Consider the following 19,321-nt stretch of genomic DNA (forward strand, 5'->3'; position numbering starts at 1 on the left):
CTGTCACTAGTAGACAGTGACATTTTGCTATATTTGAAATGTTTCCAATAATTTTTTTATTTAAAACAATTATCCTGGTTGATATTCTACATAATAGTTAGTGGATAACTACAATTTGTTCTATAGTTTATAAATATATTATCAAACACGTTTTGACTGATTGTTAAATTTGAATCCAATTTCTCAATATGCTATCAAACATATATATAAAGATCCAAAATGCAATTATGGTTCATTAAATTACTAGTTTTTAAATTTTTATTTTTCGATTGCCCACCAAACAGGTTCTCAATTCTCCATGAAATTTTCTAACACCAAAATTCAAAATATATACAGTACAAGTGAACTGAAATTGAATATTATTAAAATATAAAATAAAGTACAGAAAGTACAGCAAATAAAGACAAATTAGTAATTAAAAAAAAAAACTCAGCAAAATTTGGAAGTGAATAACCAAAAGATTTACAGATTAATCGTACATCGTAAGAATTAATGCTTATGATCATATTAGCAGTCTACATTTCTAAATCACATAACAACCGCCACTGTTCAACATAAATTGCGTGATATATATAGCCACTGTTCAACATAAATTGCGTGATATATATATATATATATGTTTATTGTATGCCAAAATGAGCATAACCCTCAACTAACCGACTGTAATTTTCCACCCCGTCCCAATATTGTCAAAAAAAAAAATGCTGAATTTTCATCTTATTCCCGTTTTTATTTTATTTTTTTTTTCCCACCTTGATCACAGAAAATCAATCTAACCAACTAACCACCTTCTTTTATTTCTTTTTTCCTTTTTTTGTAAAAAAAAAAAAAAAAAAAATATTACTTCCTCTTTACCTACATGTATCCAATAATTTATTCGATTGTTACCTCACAACAATTTTTTTAAAAAAAATACCCAAAAAGAAAAAAGAATAAAGAAAGAAACCAACCACCAAATATTGCAATTCAGAAATTGTGTCAGAAACGACATGTCAGAGTTTCCTGTCGAGCTTTCTTTTGGTTGTGTCGGCCGGCGGGAACCGAATGAAGGAAGAGCCGTCGCCACTGAGAACTAAATTTGGTAATAATTGAGGAACCGTGGGTTCAGAGTTATGATCGAAACTAATGAAATTAGTATTATTATTGGATGCCGCGGCGTTGTAATAATCGACAACAGCGGCAGCGGTGGAATCCGGGTGGTGGTGGTGGTGGTGGGCGGCATTTTTGTATTTGATTTCTGATTGGAGGAGGGGGGTATTGTTGGTGGTGGTGGCGGCGGCGGCGGCGGTGGAGCTGCATTGTCGGGGCTGGGTTTGGTAAAAAACTTTGGACACAACTAATTCGCCGTCTTTCTCTTCCTCGTTGTTGCCGAGGTGGTACTGGTGCATGACCCAGTTGGTTTTTTCGGGTTTTCTTTGGCGGCCGTAGTTAGTGTAGAGAACCAGGATTTTCTTGAAACCTTTGACGGCGCCACCGATGAAAACAGGTCGGGTTTTACCGGTTTTGTGCCAACGTGTCTCGTTGCCTTCCTCGTCGGTGTGGACTTTGCGTCGTTTTCTTGTTCCGGTTGTGTAGGCCTTTGATGGTCGGTGGAAGAAATGTCGTATTTGTCCGTCTTTACTCACTCCTATAATAATAATTCATGTATCAGAAAAATGTAAATAACAGAAACATAGAATTTCTTACTATTATTTTGTTAAAAAAATTATAATTAAAATACCTCATTGTCGTTAACATTTTACTTGACTTATTTTTACTGATCAATTATTTATTTTGTGAAATCTACTTATCTCTGTAAAAATTAAAAATAAGCTACATTGAGTTATATGTAAAGATTTAGGATCATTTTCCCACTTATTCAGTTACTATTGTGTGCATAGACAATTTCAATTTAATGAAGTTTCATTTTCCATGATATGAACTAAAATGACTACTTAAAAATTAAAAAACAAAAAGAATTGTTTGCAAATCATGATAATCAAAAGAAGAAACAAGTCATAACTCAAAATACCAAACATGGTTATAAGTTTCTTCCAAAAATAATCTTCTTTAATTATTTCTAAATAGAGACATAACTTCTGAATAGGAGAGAGATTGGACCCCATGTAACTTCCCCTCTCAACTAATTAGGGTTTTATAATTCAAACTTATCCAACAATATTTTTAAACATTTGAATTAATTCAATTACACAAGAATTTCATTATTTCACATTTGATCGCTATTCAATTTTTTTATTTTTTAAATTTGTACATGTTTTTTTCCCAATTTCTTTACAAGGGGTCTTTTATATATATATATATATATATATATATATAATAACTAAGCAAATATTTGAAATTTGAGGGATTTTTTCAAAACAAGTTTTAAAAAACCAAGCACCCAATTTAATAATTTGTTGACTTTTGAAAATTGTGTGTGTTCTTACCATTACTTTTATCATAAATTTCATTTTTCCTAACAAAATTGAATTCGTGACCAAATTGAAAACAAAATAAAAAAACTATTTAGGTTTGTTTTTAGAAAAAATTACCTTTTTAGTTATCTAGTTTCGGTGGATTTGGTCCCTAAATTTTGAAAATGTATCTTTTTAGTCCTAAATTCTTAGGAGTGCACTTAATCCCAAAATTTTCAAATTTTGTCTTTTTAATTCCCGAATTCTTAAAAAATAGGTTTAAAAATTCCTTTAAATATTTTTTATTATTTAAAAAAAATTAATTTTAAATATCATATATTAGTTTAATTTTTTTTTAAAAAAATTACTTTATAACTTTTAAACCTATTCTTAAAAACTTAAAGACTAAAAAGATATATTTTAAAAATTTAGAGACAAAATACACCTATTTTTAAAAACCTAAAAACTAAAATGATCTAGTTTTAAAACTCAATGACCAAACAACGCACATATTCTTTAAAATTTGGAGACAAAAAAAGGTAATTTTTCCTATTTTTAAAAACTCTTCAAAAGAGCAGAAATAACAAAACAAATAATTATTAAGTGGATGAAATAGTATTTATAAATTTAATTTTTAGAAGCTAAATGGTAGTTATGAAATAAGAATTAAATCATGTAGTTCTCAAATTTAGGTTTTGAATTTTGAATAAAGACTTCAAATTAAATTTTTTTTTTTTTTTTTAATGTGATTATTAATCACAAGACTGTGGAAAATATATATATATATATATAAGAAGGGTAAGTACCTGGAAGTTTCTGAGGGTGAGTGTAGCAAATCCCATTTTCTCCTTCAAGAGTAGGAATAAACTCATCAATAAGAGGATGAAGGTTTCGAATATCAGAAATTGCCTTAGCTTCTAAGTGCTCTAGAATTTCTTGATCCGTTGGATCAAATTTTACTCCAGCTGGCAATCCAGGTAAATCATGAATCCCAGCCTTCAATAAATAATAATTCAACATCAATAAATTCATCAATAATAATAATAAATTGTTAATTAATGGGTAGGAATATATATATATACACACACATACATACCTGATCTTGTAATTGAATGTGATGGCCACATGATGGGCATCGGACGGCTGGGGATGGATGATGGAGAATCGAAGCGTCGTTGGATTTGGTTAATTGATGAATAGAAGGAGACGACTCGTCGTCTGAGCCACTGCACCAAGTCATCTCTCTCGTTTTGGTTTATTATTGGAAGCTAATTCCCACTCCAACATAACAACAAAAAGGACCATATGATTGGTTGTTGGACACAAAAATATTATTAAAAAAAAAAAACCAAAATCAAGAGAGTTTTGAGCTTTGTCTACTTGTGTTTTATCACCAAACAAAACAACCACCTCATTCGGATGTCGGGGGAAGGAATTTTTCTTTTTTTATTAAAGAATTAATTTGTTTTGTTGCTTCTAAGCTGTGGAAGTTGTGTTGAGAGCACCACACGTTCCTTCAAATTAAGAGAGAAATAGATTAGAAAAAGAAAAGAAAACAAAAAAGGAGTTTTCTAGAAATAGGAAAAAGGTTGCTTCGACGTCAAGTTACTAAATGCTTGCGTATCTACACATATGCACATATGACACCATCTAATTAATGTTACATTTTTTTCTTCAAATTTCAAACAAAAATCCCAAATTCACACCAAATTTTCATATCTTCCTGTCAATAAAAATATTAATGTTAACGCTTGGATACATCCATATATCTATTTTCTTATCAAAAATCAATTTTAAAATATAAATAAAAGTTCGATTGATAGCTTTTCTTTCTGTTTATCACGAGTGACAATTAAACGAAGAAAATCGTACGTTAATAAAGCTCTAGTTTGATATCTTTATATTTATATATATAACATAATTACAAAAATAAATTATTAAAAAAAAAAAACATGGGGTAGTAAGAGTGGAGATGGGGCAAAATCGGATTCTTCCTCATAAGTGGACGTTTCAGTTTCACCATCTTTTAGATGAGAAAGAGATTTAAAAAAAAAAAAAACAAAAAATAAAATTAAATTTAGGGTTTTTTTCTTTAATGGATTAGAGGAGGCAGCTGCAGTGTCAAAGATGGAGTGAGAAGAAAGGTTTGTCATATTGGAAAAAAATAAATAAAAAAAAAAGGGGTGAAAAAGAATAATACGTAAAAAAGACTGCAAAAAAATAAAAGAGAAATAAATTAAATGTTACCCGAAATCCAAGCTGTATATTCCTACTACTTAATCTCTTCCTTTACGTCCACTTCTCAGCTCAAGCAAGGTATCCTTCTCTCTCTCTGTGTGTGTGTGTAGAATTTGTTTTAAGAGCAGCTTTTTCTTTTCTTTTCTTTTCTTTTTTTCGGGAGAAAATTAATTAAAAAGAAAAAGTGGAAAAATGTAAAAATGGGATTTAATGAGAGAAGAGAATATTAGGATTTCGTGAAAAGGGATTTGAGGGAAGGGGAAGTGTGAAGAGGTTGTTATTTATTAGTAAGATAATGTGTAAATAAAAGATTAAATGCGTTAGCTTAACCCACACGAATTCAGTTTTTGGCATCTTATCTATTTGGGATATTGTTCTCTGTGCTCGTTTACATTCTTCAATCACTCTTACCTTTCAATACATTGCTCTATTTCATTTCATTCGTGAGTCGTTTGTTCAAAATTTTTCTCCATCATCTTAGGAAATTTCGTGAAAATGAAAAAATGAAATAGAAGGTGGGGATAGAGATGGGAAGATTTTCTTATTTTTATCCCGCTCCGTGGACATCTCTAATTATTGGTGTGAAATTGTATAATCAAATTTTCATTTTTTTATATTTAATTTATGATATTTTAGATTTTAGATTTCTTAACATTCAAGATAAATTTATGCTGTTCGTTTAGGCGTTGCGTTTAGATTAATACTTTTAAAATGTTAATTTTATTTTGTTGTTGCTATTTCCTTATCTAATAATATTTGTTTATGCCACACTCGATCCTATTCCAATGCATATCTATATCAAATGTGTTAACCTACATATTCAAAACCACTCTTTTAATTATCCCCCAAGGTAAAAGGTGAACATATAAAATATCGACAATAACAAATATGTTTTTTTTCTCAGATATCTTAATCATTTATGAATCGAAATGAGATTAAGTGAGACTCAAGTGAGATTTAAAGGTTGTTGAAACCCAACATAATACAAAACTTAAATTTAATTCTAATTAGATTAATGTTTGTTTGTGCTTAATTGATTTTTAAACTTTAAAATTGTCGTATATACGTATGTCCATTGATTTTTGAATTTCAAAATTTTTGTGTGTGTATTCGCATGCGTGCGTGTTAATTGACTTTTGAACTTTAAAATGTTCGTGTGTATGCATGCATATGCGTGTGTATCCACATATATATAATTAAATTTTGTGCAAAAGAGGTTCAAATTTTGACCTTTAGAAGATTGACACAATAATTGAAGTTATTTTTTAAAAGATTCAAATACCATATTAACTAGACATTCTAATAATTTGTAGACCAAAAATGAGATGAAGAAATAAATTTAGATATATATTAAAATAGCATTTAAAAGATCAAATTTATCGAATACAACAATCTAAGAATCAACATATAAATTGAAATTTAGACATTATCTCAATATCATGTTTGAAAGTGATTTTGAAAGGATTAAATCATTTTTGTGTAACTCGAAATCATTTCGGAACATGTCTTTAATCACTCAAAATCAATTTAATATTTAAATTTTATATTTTTAAATGTAATTTTTATATTATCAAAATTAGTTTTGAATGATTAAAAGAATGGTTGATAGTGATTTTAATTATCTCATAATTACTCCCAAATATATCATTTGATGTTACAAAACCCAAAGTTACTTATTATAAGTTTACTTCATAATTCATATTTGTGTCCAATAAGCTCATATAGTTAAAATTTTGAAATAGATCACTGAACTTTCAACCCGAGTCTAATAAGCCTTTTGAATTTTAAAATTATGAATTTTATGTTAATAGATTCCAACCATGTTCAATTTCTTAAAACCTATAAATCTATATGATACAAAATTTAAAGGAAAATTGTAATGGGTGGCAAATCCAAAATATATAATTAGGGGTATGCCTTTAACATATGAAAAATAGTAGATATGATAGAATTCTCATACTTAAATGTTCGTTTATTCCATATTCCAATTTTGCTCTTTTAACAAACTCATGTTTTTTTGTATACTAGTCAACTAATATACCACATTTAAAGTATATCAGTTGCGTATTTTTTCATTGATTCGTATTTTTTTTATATTTTTTGTTTGCAGCAATATGAGTTATTGTTCACTTTAATTTTTGTATTTACTATATTTTTTTACCCTTTTGTAGTTTTTTTCCATTTTTAAATGATGTTATTTCTTTCATTTTTAAGTATAAATATACAATAAGTTGATAAAATTCAACTTAAAGTTCACTAACGATCAATTTAGTATACTCATTTTGATAATTTGGATGTGTTTGGAATAACTAGAGAAAAAATGTATTTAAAAAAAAATCATTTTTGTGATTGTTTTAAAACACTTAAATAGCTAGTCATTTTCAACTGTATGTCAATAGTATATCAAGTGGATCAAGCATCTATCAATAGTTCAAGTGTGTATCAACAATATATCAAGTATATTAGGTGTATACTAATAGTGCATCAAGTGTATATCAAAAGTGTATCGAAGATATCAAGTGTATTATGTGTATCAAGCGTATCACGTGAGTTGAGCTTGCTTTTTGTTATTTTTACAAAAGTAATAAATCTAGGTAATGAACTTAATTTTTTGAACTTATTTTGTCAAATTTATAAGAAGCTCAAATTTAAATTTATTTAATAAAAATCTTGAATTTTAATATGCGTCAAGAAGTCTGTCTAATTCAAAATTTTGGTATAATGTTGTTCTAAAATTTACTTGAATAAAGTACAATATTATTCAACTAGACAAAACAACAAGCAAAATTGAGTTTTTGGTCCTATAAGACCTAAAATTATATACTAAAGGAAAGGGAGATCTTAGATGTTTAAATACTAAATAAACACAAACATAAAAGTTGAATGATTTTAGATTAGAATAATTTCGCAGGGTCAATATTCGCACTTGAATTTGGCAATGGTCAACGAAATGGAAAGAGAAGAGGTATACCGTGGACATGGCCGTATTTGAAAATTTCTCGGCAGGCGTGTACATCATTATGTATGGCCGTCAACGTCCGCAATCTTCTTCCACAAGCCAAAGCAACAAGAAACTTACGCATTAAGCTTCACGAAATTTACATATTATTATTATTTTATATATTTTTTCGTCTATAAAATTATGCCAACTTGAAGCCTCGAACCTCTCGAAGTTCATATATAGGTTCAAACTAATATGTCTTATAATTCAGTGATTAAGATTCTTCTTAATTTTCTTCTAAATTGAAGAATAATTAAAACTCGAACGTAGTGATTCCCATCATATTTAGATTGGAATGTAAAAAAAATGAAACTGAATTAGTTATTATATTATTTTTAACGATATTTATTAACGTATAATAAGAATAGATTAAATCGTAGTCAGAAACCCATTAATAGCATTCAACTCATTTCCATTACAATAGAAATAAAATTTGAATCATCATGATAATGTCCTTCCATAGTTCTAATTAATTTAAAATATATTAACTAAACAATATGCATCAAGGTTGGGTGATGTATTTAGTGTATTCATACAAAGGAAATGGACAAAAAGGGAAAACTTTTACTTCATTTTGAATGATTGTGGGGTTATGTATCATAATTATGCTAACTTAATAAGTTCAAATATCTTCTTTTTTTTTTTTCAATAAATATCTTATGGTCACTAATTGAGCTATTTCAAATTGTCAATTTTGACCCTACAAATGTTTGTAAACTGTATTAATACTATGTTTGCTGTTTTCTACCAACGATAAAGTTATATGATGAGAATCAAACTCAAGCTTGTAAAACAAAAAAAAACTGTTTATACTGATGTGGTGTTAGCTTAAGTCACACATACCTCAATATTCAAGATAGTATTAAGTTTGTGAATAGCTGAGATGGTAGAAAATATCGTCATTTCAACATATTGTTTTGCATCGTTGCGTTCTTTTATTTATAGAGAGAGATCATTGGAGTAGTTGAAGATAGAGCTTGATGAAAAAATTGCAAGATGCTACAAGCAAGATGAAACAATTGCAAAATTACATCAACTTGTCACCTAGGCATTGATCGCTCTCTATAGTTGACCAATTGAGATAAATAATAAACAAACTCTTTAAAAAGTCCCTCATTGCCACCTCGTGGGATAAACAATATTTCGAGTGTTGGTCAAACTAAACACTTCTTAAACTAGCTTAAGCATGGGAATGTATTCGGCTCGACACCACGACAATGCAAACTCTCTTTCAAATCGGTTGAAATGCACTTGTCAACCCATGAAGAGCTTTGTCCAAAGGTTCAAGATCGCCATAATTTTTACGTGTCAACAAATTTTCATTGATAAATTCTCATCGAATAAATTTATATGTAAAATAAATGATAGGGTGCTTGTTCAAAATTGAAAAAATGAAAAATAAAACCAATGCAATAGAATCCTAAATATTGGTATTGAGTTACTTTGATACAACTTTGGAATTAATTAAATATATTCAAGTTTTTTTGGTATGAGCAAGATTATTAATTGTTCTTTTAAAAAAATTTATATCCATTTATCCTTTTTGAAAACAGAAAAAGAAATATTGGTTTTCAATTTTTTTTCTTAAGAAACCGAATTGACTTTTCTTAGCTTATTTGTTTTTTTTTTAAAAAAAAAAAAAATAAAGGAAAAAATTGACTTAGTCGTGCACATACCTTTATATAAAGGACGTTTAAAAAACAAAAAATAAAGGTTGGTTGATATAAATGATGATTGACTAAACAATTTTAAAGCATTATAGAGCGTTTAATTTGACAGGTTTAATTAAGTATTGAAAAATGTTCCATATGACGATGATTCTAGTATTAGCATACTACCTAGTTAATATATTGACTTCCATTACACAACAATTTAAAACTAATATTTAAACCTATGACTTTTGGTGCTTTTTCATGGTTGTGGTGCTATTGAAGATTTCCACTTTGTTAAGTATAGTTACAATTTTGTAGTTCAAGAGCTTGTCTCTCATGTTCGGAGACATCGGATGTTGTCAATTTAGTTTGAAGATCATCTTCATGGGTGGACTCTTTTTTTAATCATTAATTGTAGCTCTTTGTAATTAATTTTAAAAAAAATATAAATCAAAATGAATTGAATCAATCAAGAGAAGTCTCACAAAAGTTACATGGATTCTTTGCTCCAAAAACTTGAAAAATGCACTTACTTCCACAATCCATAAACGAGATAAAGAGAAGGAGCTTCAATGTTCAATTACAACCCAACAATACAAAATTCTAAGTTAAAGAAGCTAGAAATACAAGGGAGGGAGAAGAATTTTGAGAAAAACTTCAGCCTCCATCAAAATCTCAACCTAAAAACCCTAAAAATCGAATAGCGATATTTTATAAAATCGCGTCGGTGCTACACCCCAATTAGGCCTTCTACCTCGAGCACAGTATCTGGATGGTGCTATGCTCGCCTTTCGTCTTCTGTCAATGTATGTAGTATTGCGACGCTCATGCCTTTACGTGCCTTCTGGAAAATGAGTCAGGCGGTGTCGTTGCACTAGGCCTCCTTAGGGCATTTTTGTCCTTTTGTGTTCTTTGAAGATTTGAGTGCTCGATACCGCTCATAATAGCTCCAAAATAATTCTGAATGGCTGGTAATGCTCTGGAATGCATGATTTGCTCAAGTTTCTATAAAAATAGATAATTAAGCATATTAAACATAACAACACATGAGATTAGAAACATAAAATTAGTTACTTCCGAAAGCTAACAAAGCTGATGACGAAGCTTCATCAATCGCCATAGAAGAGAAAAAAAAATAGAGCTCAGAGCTCTCACACGATCATAAATTGAGAAAGAGTAGAGGAAAAGATTGTCTTAATTTCATTGATTGTAATAATCTATACTATATTAAAAGGGGAAAATGAGGAGAATCTTTGACTCTCCAGTTTACCCTTACTTCTGTTCAAATTTTCTTTTTTGCCCTTTTGCCTTAATTTTCATTTTTCCTCCCCACGTAAAATTTTTTAATCACTCACTTTTTTCTCTTCAAATAAGAGCGTTTTTAAAAGCCTCGTACCCTTTTATTATAAAACCTTTCAACCCAACTAATTCTTTATAACACTGGAATCTTTTTATGAACAAGAGCTTTCATAAAATTAGTTTGTTTGATGGTGATTTCTTCCTTAAAAGTTATCGGATCCCAAGAATGATGTTCAGGATTTCTAAAAGGTTAGTGGTTGTTTTACTCAGTTTCATAATTTTGAAAATTTTGATGATTGGCATGGATGAATGGTCACTGATTCACGTATGATTCATCCATTACTACGATTAATTCAAATTTTCTTATTCTATTATTATGCCGCAAATTTTCACAGATCTTAGAAATTGTGTAAATTGTGGATTTTCGGGGAATTGATTTTTTTTTTTTGGCAAAAGAAAACATGAACAAATCATTCGAAATTTGAGATCATGTTATGAAGATTAGGTTGGGGTTTGATTTGAATGGTTTTTATTTATTGAAATGTAGATTCTTAATAAGATTATTTTTTGTAGATTAAACTTTTATATTTTTGTTTAAATCTTTGATGTATTTATAAATGGTTATGTTATAGAATATTTTGTTTTTTTTCCCTTTTATACTATGACTTTTTTTTTATTTGTCCATAACAATAATTTGTAGATTTCAATTTTGCATCTTAGTTCCAAATATATGTTACTCCTCATTGATATTATGTAATCCTCGAAGTTCTCGTTGTAATGCTTAAAAAGGTACTGTTATTTTTTCTTTGAGTTTTTGTGACATGTTTGTTCATCCTCATTTTTAGTTTTGATATAGTACTAAGCAAAGGTTTTATCGTTATTGATACAGTTTGTTGCTTTTTTAATTACAATTTGAGATAATTTTATTTTCAATTGATATTCATATTGTAAAAAGAAAAAAGAAAATTGGTTAAGATGATGAAGAGAATTATTGAGAATGAGAAAAAATAAAAAGAAAATAGGGGAATGTGAGATAGAGAGAGAGATTTGAGTAAATTAGGCCATAGTAAATAATGAAGGGAAAAATTGATCAAAATAGAGAGTTTAAAAATTCATTTAATTTTATTCTTAAGTTTAAAAGTCCAATCATCTATTGTGTATTGTATAGTTAAATCAAAATTAAATATTATTATTCAGTCAAACTAAATATTATTTTAATTCTCTTAATTAATCTCTTTTAGATTTCAATCATTGAAATTAAAATTATTTTTTGTTAGATTTTAATTAGATGAAGATTTATTTGACTATGAAAATTCAACCGGCAGGTTTGAGAATTCAATTTATTTAATGTTGTTGTTTCAACCCTCAATCTTTTTTTAATTATTATTTTTGTTAAATTTTTCATTTTATCCATTATTTCAATTTTCTTTTTTTAGATTTTCAGTCATTGAAGTTAATTTTTTTTTTCAATAGTTAGTCTTTGAGAATCATTAATTTATTTAATGTTATTATTTTTACCCAAATTTCATTTTGTTAATATTTCATTTGTATCAACTGTCTTTTTAGATTCCTAACCATTAAATTTATTTTTTCGTTAGATTTTAATTAGATAAAAATTTATTTGATTACAAAAAGTCAACATGTAACTAAATTCATTAATTTAATTTTTCTCCATGTGTTGGTAATTTTTTTTTTTAACTCACATTTTTGTTTTATTTTTTTATTTTTTATTTTTCATTTTTCAAATTTCCATTGTGTTCTAAAAATATTTTTCATTCAATCATATAAGTTTTCTCATATTTTTTTTTCACAACGTAAATTTATAAATATGTTAAATATTTTTAAATGTTATTGAATTAATGAAATAGAACAACCTTATAATTGTATTCACTAATAATATTCACTAATAATGAAATAGAATAATCTTAAAATATTATTCACTTATGGATTATATTATTTAGAATTTAGGGCACATATATCAAATGATTATTATAGACAATTTAAATCAAGTACAATGAAAAAAGAAAGACTTTGATGAGAGCTCGAGATTTTATAAAAATAAACAAACAAATAACCGATAAATATTTTTCCCCTTTTGATATAGAAAAATTCCCTTAAAGTTTCGAACAACTATAAAAGAATTACTTCATACGTAATAATCAAGATAGGTGTTATTGTGTCACTTTTTTATTAATTTTATTTTACAAACTTTATTTGCATCATATTTTAATTTTATTCATCCATATATTTTTATATATTTTTCTCTATTTTATAGTTTTAAATTTCATATCAAGTATTTAAATTTTAAATTCAACCATAAGCATTTAGAAAATTTATTTACCTTTAAAAACTTTCTCAAAAAATTTCAACAACATGAAAAATATCTCATCCATTGTCCATTAACTTGAATACAAGAAATATATATTTTTTTACACTATTTTTAAATTATTTCTTTTCATGTTAAATATTTACTAATTAAACTCAATGAATGTTGGATCAAAATTTTAGGTTAAAAAACTATTGAATTGCAGTTTGAAATTTGTTCTAAACATTTATCAAAATTTTATGTTAAAAATTATTAAATTACAATTTAAAATTTATTCTAAATATTTAGGTGAAAAAAATTTTAAACCACGTGCACTACACGTATCTCCCAAGTAGTTGATACAAATATGCTCAGCCAACAAATAAATACTATAAAAAGACAAATCATGCCACATGTATATCAAGTATAGGGTGAAAGCATAACATAAAATATATGGCATAAACTAGGGAAATAAACCTATGAATGATAAGGATAAATACACAATCCAGAGCATCCTATCAATTACATGTTACTTTACAAAATATAGAAATGATATATTAAATAAATATATACTATTATTTCCCTTAGTAGTAAAAAGAATCTCTGATATTAAAAAAGAATCCCTGGTCAATAAATCATTAGTCTTTTATAGTAATTAAGTTAAATGTTAAAATATATCGTTCATATATTTTAGCATAACTTAATTAGTTAAGATATATTATTAATTATTGATTAAAAAATTAAAAATTATTATGACATTGAGAAGCACGACTGGAACACGGATATAGAAAAAATATAATATAATAATATGTTTAATATTATTATATTATATATTCATATATACAGACATCTAAAGGAGAATATTATGAATATTATAATAATAAACAGATACTCATTGCTTAATGTCCCAGAAGCCATGTGTCACACTTTATGTTGCCTATGTGCCTTATAATTATTCATACTTGTAGTCCTTGTAAGTCCACATCCTACTTGCCACTTTGTCTATAAATAATGACATTGGATCTTAAAATCACATATACATGGGTGAGAATTCCATTTCAAAATTTTACTAATTTTCATATTATCCAATTTTATAATTTTAGTTATTTTATTTTATATTTTATTATGTATATATTTAATATTATTATATTATATTTTCTCTATATCTGTGTTTCCGTCGTGCTCCTCAATTTCACAACATGTTATCAGCACAAGCGCCTGTCCTTTTCTCCGCTAAAAGTAGGTCTTAAAGGTATACCGATTTTTGCCTCTTTCATAATAATTAATAAATTTAATGTTATTTTGCATATTCAATATCTATTAAATTTCTAACATAAGTACAATATTTTATGATAGTGATGCCATGAAAAATCTCACAAAATTAGAGTTTTTCGCCCTTGATATTAACAACAATAATTATTTGTCATGGGTACTTGATGCCGAAATCCACCTAGATGCTATGAATCTTGAGGAGACTATTAAAGAAGAAAATACGACATCCAGTCACGATAAAGAAAAAACTATGATTTTTCTTCATCATCATCTCCACGAGGGATTGAAAATGGAGTATCTTACAATAAAAGATCCCCGTATCTTGTGAAAAAATTTGAAAGAAAGGTATAATCATCCAAAAAAAGTTATTCTTCCTAAAGCTCGCTATCAGTGGATGCACTTGAAGTTACAAGATTTCAAATCAGTAAGTGATTACAACTTCACGTTATTTAAAATCAGTTCGAAATTGTTGTTATGTGAGAGAAAATTATTGATGTTGATATGTTAAAGAAGACATTTTCTACATCCCATGTCTCGAATATGCTCCTGCAGCAGCAATATCGAGAGAAATGTTTTAAACAATATTCTAAATTAATTTAATGTCTTCTCATGGCCGAGCAAAATAACGAGTTCTTGATGAAGAACCACGAATCTTGATCAACTGGAACAACACCATTCCCTAAAGTGAATCTAGTGAACATTAATAATCGTGGTCGAGGTCGTAGTCGAGGTCATGGTTGAGGTCATGACCGTGGTAGAGGAAGAAATAATCATCATTTTCGCAGTGGTCGTTCTAATCATTTAAATTTCAAAAGAACCACACAAAGTGATGATCACAAAGGAAAAACTCCACAAGATAAAAGTTCAAAGAGTGTTGAAAATAAATGCTTCCGATGCGGAATGACTGAGCATTGGTCACGTACCTGTCGTACGTCAAAACACTTTGTTGACCTCTATCAAGCTTTCTTGAAGGAAAAATAGAAAAATGTGAAAGAAATTTTTGCATACCAGGATAATGATATATTTGACCCATCTCATATAACAAATTTGGATGTGACAGACTTCTTTGAATCTCATGAAGAGAAGATTGGCGTAGTTGATGGAACATCACGTGTTTCTTTTCATTTTGAGAATATCTAGACTTAATTTTTTTTTTTTTTTTTTATCTATCTTCATATTTTTTTAAGTGTTGTTTTTCTTAATTATTTTCTTTTAATGAAGAAACATGGATCATTTTCATATGTTGGGTGTTCAAAAATGAGCAAAAAAGATCTATGTCTAGCAGATAATGCAAGTACACACACAATACTTACAAATAAAAAATACTTTTCCAAATTAACAATGTTGAAAGTAAAAGTAAATACAATATCAGATTCTACAAACTTGATCGAAGGTTTTGGAAAAGTAAATATTATTTTGCCTAGAGGAACAAAATTTACAATTGACAATACATTGTTCTCTAATCAATCAAAGAGAAATCTTCTAAGTTTTAAAGATATATGATGCAATGGTTATCATATTGAAACTGATAGTAGAATAATGTGGAATTTCTTTATATCATATCCACTGTCTCAAATGAAAAACGTATATTGGAAGGGTTGTCAACTTTATCTTCTGGATTATATTATACTCATATACGAGTAATTGAAACATATACAACAATGAACCTGAAGTTCATGCATCCAGACATATTTATAATTTGGCATGACTGATTGGGTCATCCAGGATCTATAATGATAAGGAGAATTATTGAGAATTCAAATGGATACCCATTGAAGAACCAGAAGATTCTTCAATATAATGGATTATCATCTGATGCTTACTCTCAAGGAAAATTGATAGTTAGACCATCACAAGCTAAAGTGGGGATTGAATCACCTGTATTTTTAGAACGAATTCATGGTGATATATGTGGACCTACTAACCCACCAAATGGACCATTTAGATATTTTATGGTATTAATATATGCATCCAGTAGATGGTCACACGTGTGCTTATTATCAAGTCAAAATCTGGAATTTGCAAGATTACTTGCTCAAATAATTAAATTAAGAGCACCATTTCCTGATTATACAATCAGATCAGATACTATCTTTGATGCATTTTCACAACAACAATAAGTAGCGTTCGTCTTGATAATGCTGGTGAATTTACATCCCAAGTTTTTGATAATTATTGTATGTCAATTGGGATAAGTGGTGAACATCTTGTAGCTCATGTTCATACACAAAATAGTTTAGCATAATTATTTATAAAACATTTGCAAATTGCAAGACCATTACGTATGAGAGCTAAGCTTTCTTCATCTGTATGGGGACATGCTGTTTTGCATGCAATGTCACTTGTACACATTAGGCTAGTAGCTTATCATAAGTACTCGCCATTACCATTAACTTATAGTTATGAGCCAAATATTTTTCATCTGAGAATTTTTTGGTGTGCAGTATATGTTCCAATTGCTCCACACAACACACTAAGATGAGTCTTTAAAGGAGGTTACGAATATATGTTGGATATGATTCCCCGTCAATTATTAAATATCTTGAACTCCTGACGGGTGATATATTTACTGCACGATTTGCTTATTATCATTTTAATGAGATAAATTTTCCAACATCAGGGGGGAGGAATTAAGAAAGTGGAAAAAGAAATTACATGGAATGCATCGTTATTGTTTCATTTAGATCCCCATACAGCTCAATGTGAACTTGAAGTTCAGAAAATAATTTATTTACAAAATATAGCAAATCAATTATTAGATGGATTTATAGATGCAAAAAAAGAAATAAGTCACATATACCAGCTGCAAATGTTCCATAAAAAATTGATATTCCACACTAATGAGTCTATAACACGCCCGAAGCGTGGTAGACTAGTGGGTTCCAAAGATAAAAATCATCAAAAATGAAAAATAATTAATAGTGAAAAAGACTTAGCTGAGGATGTAAATATCCATAAAAAAAATCATTGACATGACTACTAAGGAAGGTGAAATATCTAAAGATAATAATGAGATTTCAATAAACAATGTCATGTCAAGAAAAAGATAGAATCGAACTAATGTAATTATTGACAACATTTTTGCGTAATAATGTTGCTCTTGATATTATATCTGAAATGTCGACATAGAAAAGATTGGCTTAAATGGAAAGAAGCAATCGAGGCAAAATTAAACTCACTTTCAAAACGTCGGATTTTTGGACCAGTAGTCCAAACACCAGAAGGTGTTAAATCTGTGAGATAAAAATGGGTATTTGTGAGGAAAAGAAATAAAAATAATGAGGTGACAAGATATAAAGCAAGACTAGTTACACAAGGTTTTTCACAAAGACCTGGTATTGATTTTGAAGAGACGTATTCTCCAGTGGTGGATGCAATTACATTAAGATATTTAATTGGCTTGATTGTGTATAAAAGTCTGGATATGCATCTTATGGATGTAGTCACAACATATTTATATGGACCTCTTGATAATGATATATATAAGAATCCCATAAAGATTTAAGGTACCTAAAACATATACATCAAATTCTCAGAAATGGTATTCAATAAAGTTATAGAGACCACTATATGGACTGAAACAATTAGGACGGATGTGGTACAATCGCCTGAGTGGATATTTATTGAAAGAAGGATATCAAAATAATCCAATATGTTCTTGTGTTTTTATAAAGAAATCACAATCAGGATTTGGTATTATAACTATATATGTTGATGACTTAAATATAATTGGAACTCCTGAAGAGCTTTCAAAGGCAATCGAATATCTTAAGAAAGAATTTGAGATGAAAGATCTCGGAAAAACAAAATTTTTTCTTGGTTTGCAAATTAAGCATTTAGCATATGGAATATTTATTCCTCGGTCAACTTCTACAGAAAAAAATTTGAAAAGATTTTATATGGACAAAGCATATCCATTAAATATTCCAATGGAAGTCCGTTCATTGGATATAAAGAAAGATATATTTCGACCTCAAGAAAATAATGAAGAATTTCTTGGTCTTGAAGTATCATATCTTAGTGCAATTGGTACACTTATGTATCTTGCTAATAATACAAGACCAGATATTACATTTTCAGTAAATTTATTAACAAAATATAGTTTCAAAAGGACATTGGAACAAAATTAAGCATATACTCCGTTATCTCCGAGGAACAATCGATATGAGTTTGTTTTATTCAAATAAATCAAATTTTGATCTAGTTGGTTATGCAAATTCTGGATATTTATCTGATTCACACAAAACTAGATCTTAAACAGGTTATCTATTCACATGTGGAGGAACTTCTATATCATGGCGATCGGTAAAACAGACCATAACGACCACTTCCTGAAATCATGCTAAAAGTCTTGCAATTCATGAGGCTAGTCGAGAATGTGTATGGCTAGAGTCAATGACTTAGCACATTCGTGAAACATGTGGCTTGTCTTCTAATAAAAATCTTCCAACAATATTATACGAAGACAACACAACTTGCATAGCTCAAATCAAAGGATGATATATTAAATGAGATAGAACAAAGCATATTTCAACAAAGCTTTTCTACACTCATGATCTTGAAGAAACTGGCGACATCACTGTACAACAAATTTGCTTTTGAAAAATTGGTGCATAACATTGGAATGCGGCGACTCAGAGATCTTAAGTGATGTTTTCATGAGGTAGAGTAAATATATTGTATTCTTTTAGGAGTATATATTTTATGAAATATGTACTTTTTTTCCTTCACTAGGGTTTTTTCCCATTGGGTTTTTTATAGTAAGATTTTAACAAGGCATATTTTATATATATATATATATATATATGAGCATCTAAGGGGGAGTATTATAAATATTATAATAATAAATAGATGCCCGTTGCTTATTATCCCAAAAGCCATATGTCACCCTTCATGTTGTTCATGTATCTTGTAATTATTCATGTTTGGTGTCCATGTAAGTCAACATCCTACTGCTTCTTTGCCTATAACTAGTGACATTTGATGGATTTTAAAATCACACAAATATTGGTGAGAATTCCACCTCAAAATTCCATTAATTTTCATATTATTCAAATTTATAATTTTAGTTATTTTATTTTATATTATATTTTATCTATATCCGTGTTCCCGTCATACTCCCCAATTTCACGATAGAAGTTCCATTTTTCCCACTTCATAA

General features: G+C 28.4%; 1 protein-coding gene across 4 annotated transcripts; it reads right to left on the bottom strand.

Annotated features, from left to right (window-relative positions):
- Window positions 1-773: 773 nt before the first annotated feature.
- Window positions 774-4,893, bottom strand: LOC120082702 (NAC domain-containing protein 73-like). Of its 4 annotated transcripts, none has more exons than XM_090316088.1 (5): window positions 4,641-4,889; window positions 3,804-3,907; window positions 3,490-3,661; window positions 3,200-3,389; window positions 774-1,627 (listed from the first exon to the last, which is right to left on the bottom strand). In XM_090316088.1, exons 3-5 carry the CDS (start codon window positions 3,631-3,633, stop codon window positions 993-995), a joined length of 969 nt encoding a protein of 322 aa, XP_090172214.1. In that variant the 5' UTR covers window positions 3,634-3,661; window positions 3,804-3,907; window positions 4,641-4,889; the 3' UTR covers window positions 774-992. The 4 variants fall into 4 exon arrangements, with proteins under 4 accessions (XP_090172214.1, XP_090172213.1, XP_090172212.1 ...); XM_090316087.1 differs by having other exon boundaries at window positions 3,774-3,907; XM_090316086.1 differs by having other exon boundaries at window positions 3,490-3,671; window positions 3,774-3,907.
- Between the last annotated feature and the right edge of the window lie 14,428 nt (window positions 4,894-19,321).

This window comes from Benincasa hispida, chromosome 8 (assembly GCF_027475165.1).
Source record: "Benincasa hispida cultivar pf3 chromosome 8, pf3_genome.v1.1, whole genome shotgun sequence".
Taxonomy (NCBI): domain Eukaryota; kingdom Viridiplantae; phylum Streptophyta; class Magnoliopsida; order Cucurbitales; family Cucurbitaceae; genus Benincasa; species Benincasa hispida.

Bases quoted from the DNA above. Each gene is read 5' to 3' on its own strand.
- LOC120082702 (XM_090316085.1), bottom strand. From the start codon at position 3,633: ATGACTTGGTGCAGTGGCTCAGACGACGAGTCGTCTCCTTCTATTCAT. The intron at 3,390-3,489 runs GTATGTATGTGT...TATTTATTGAAG, and splicing joins ACATTCAATTACAAGATCAG to GCTGGGATTCATGATTTACC. The intron at 1,628-3,199 runs GTACTTACCCTT...TTATTATTATAG, and splicing joins TCACCCTCAGAAACTTCCAG to GAGTGAGTAAAGACGGACAA.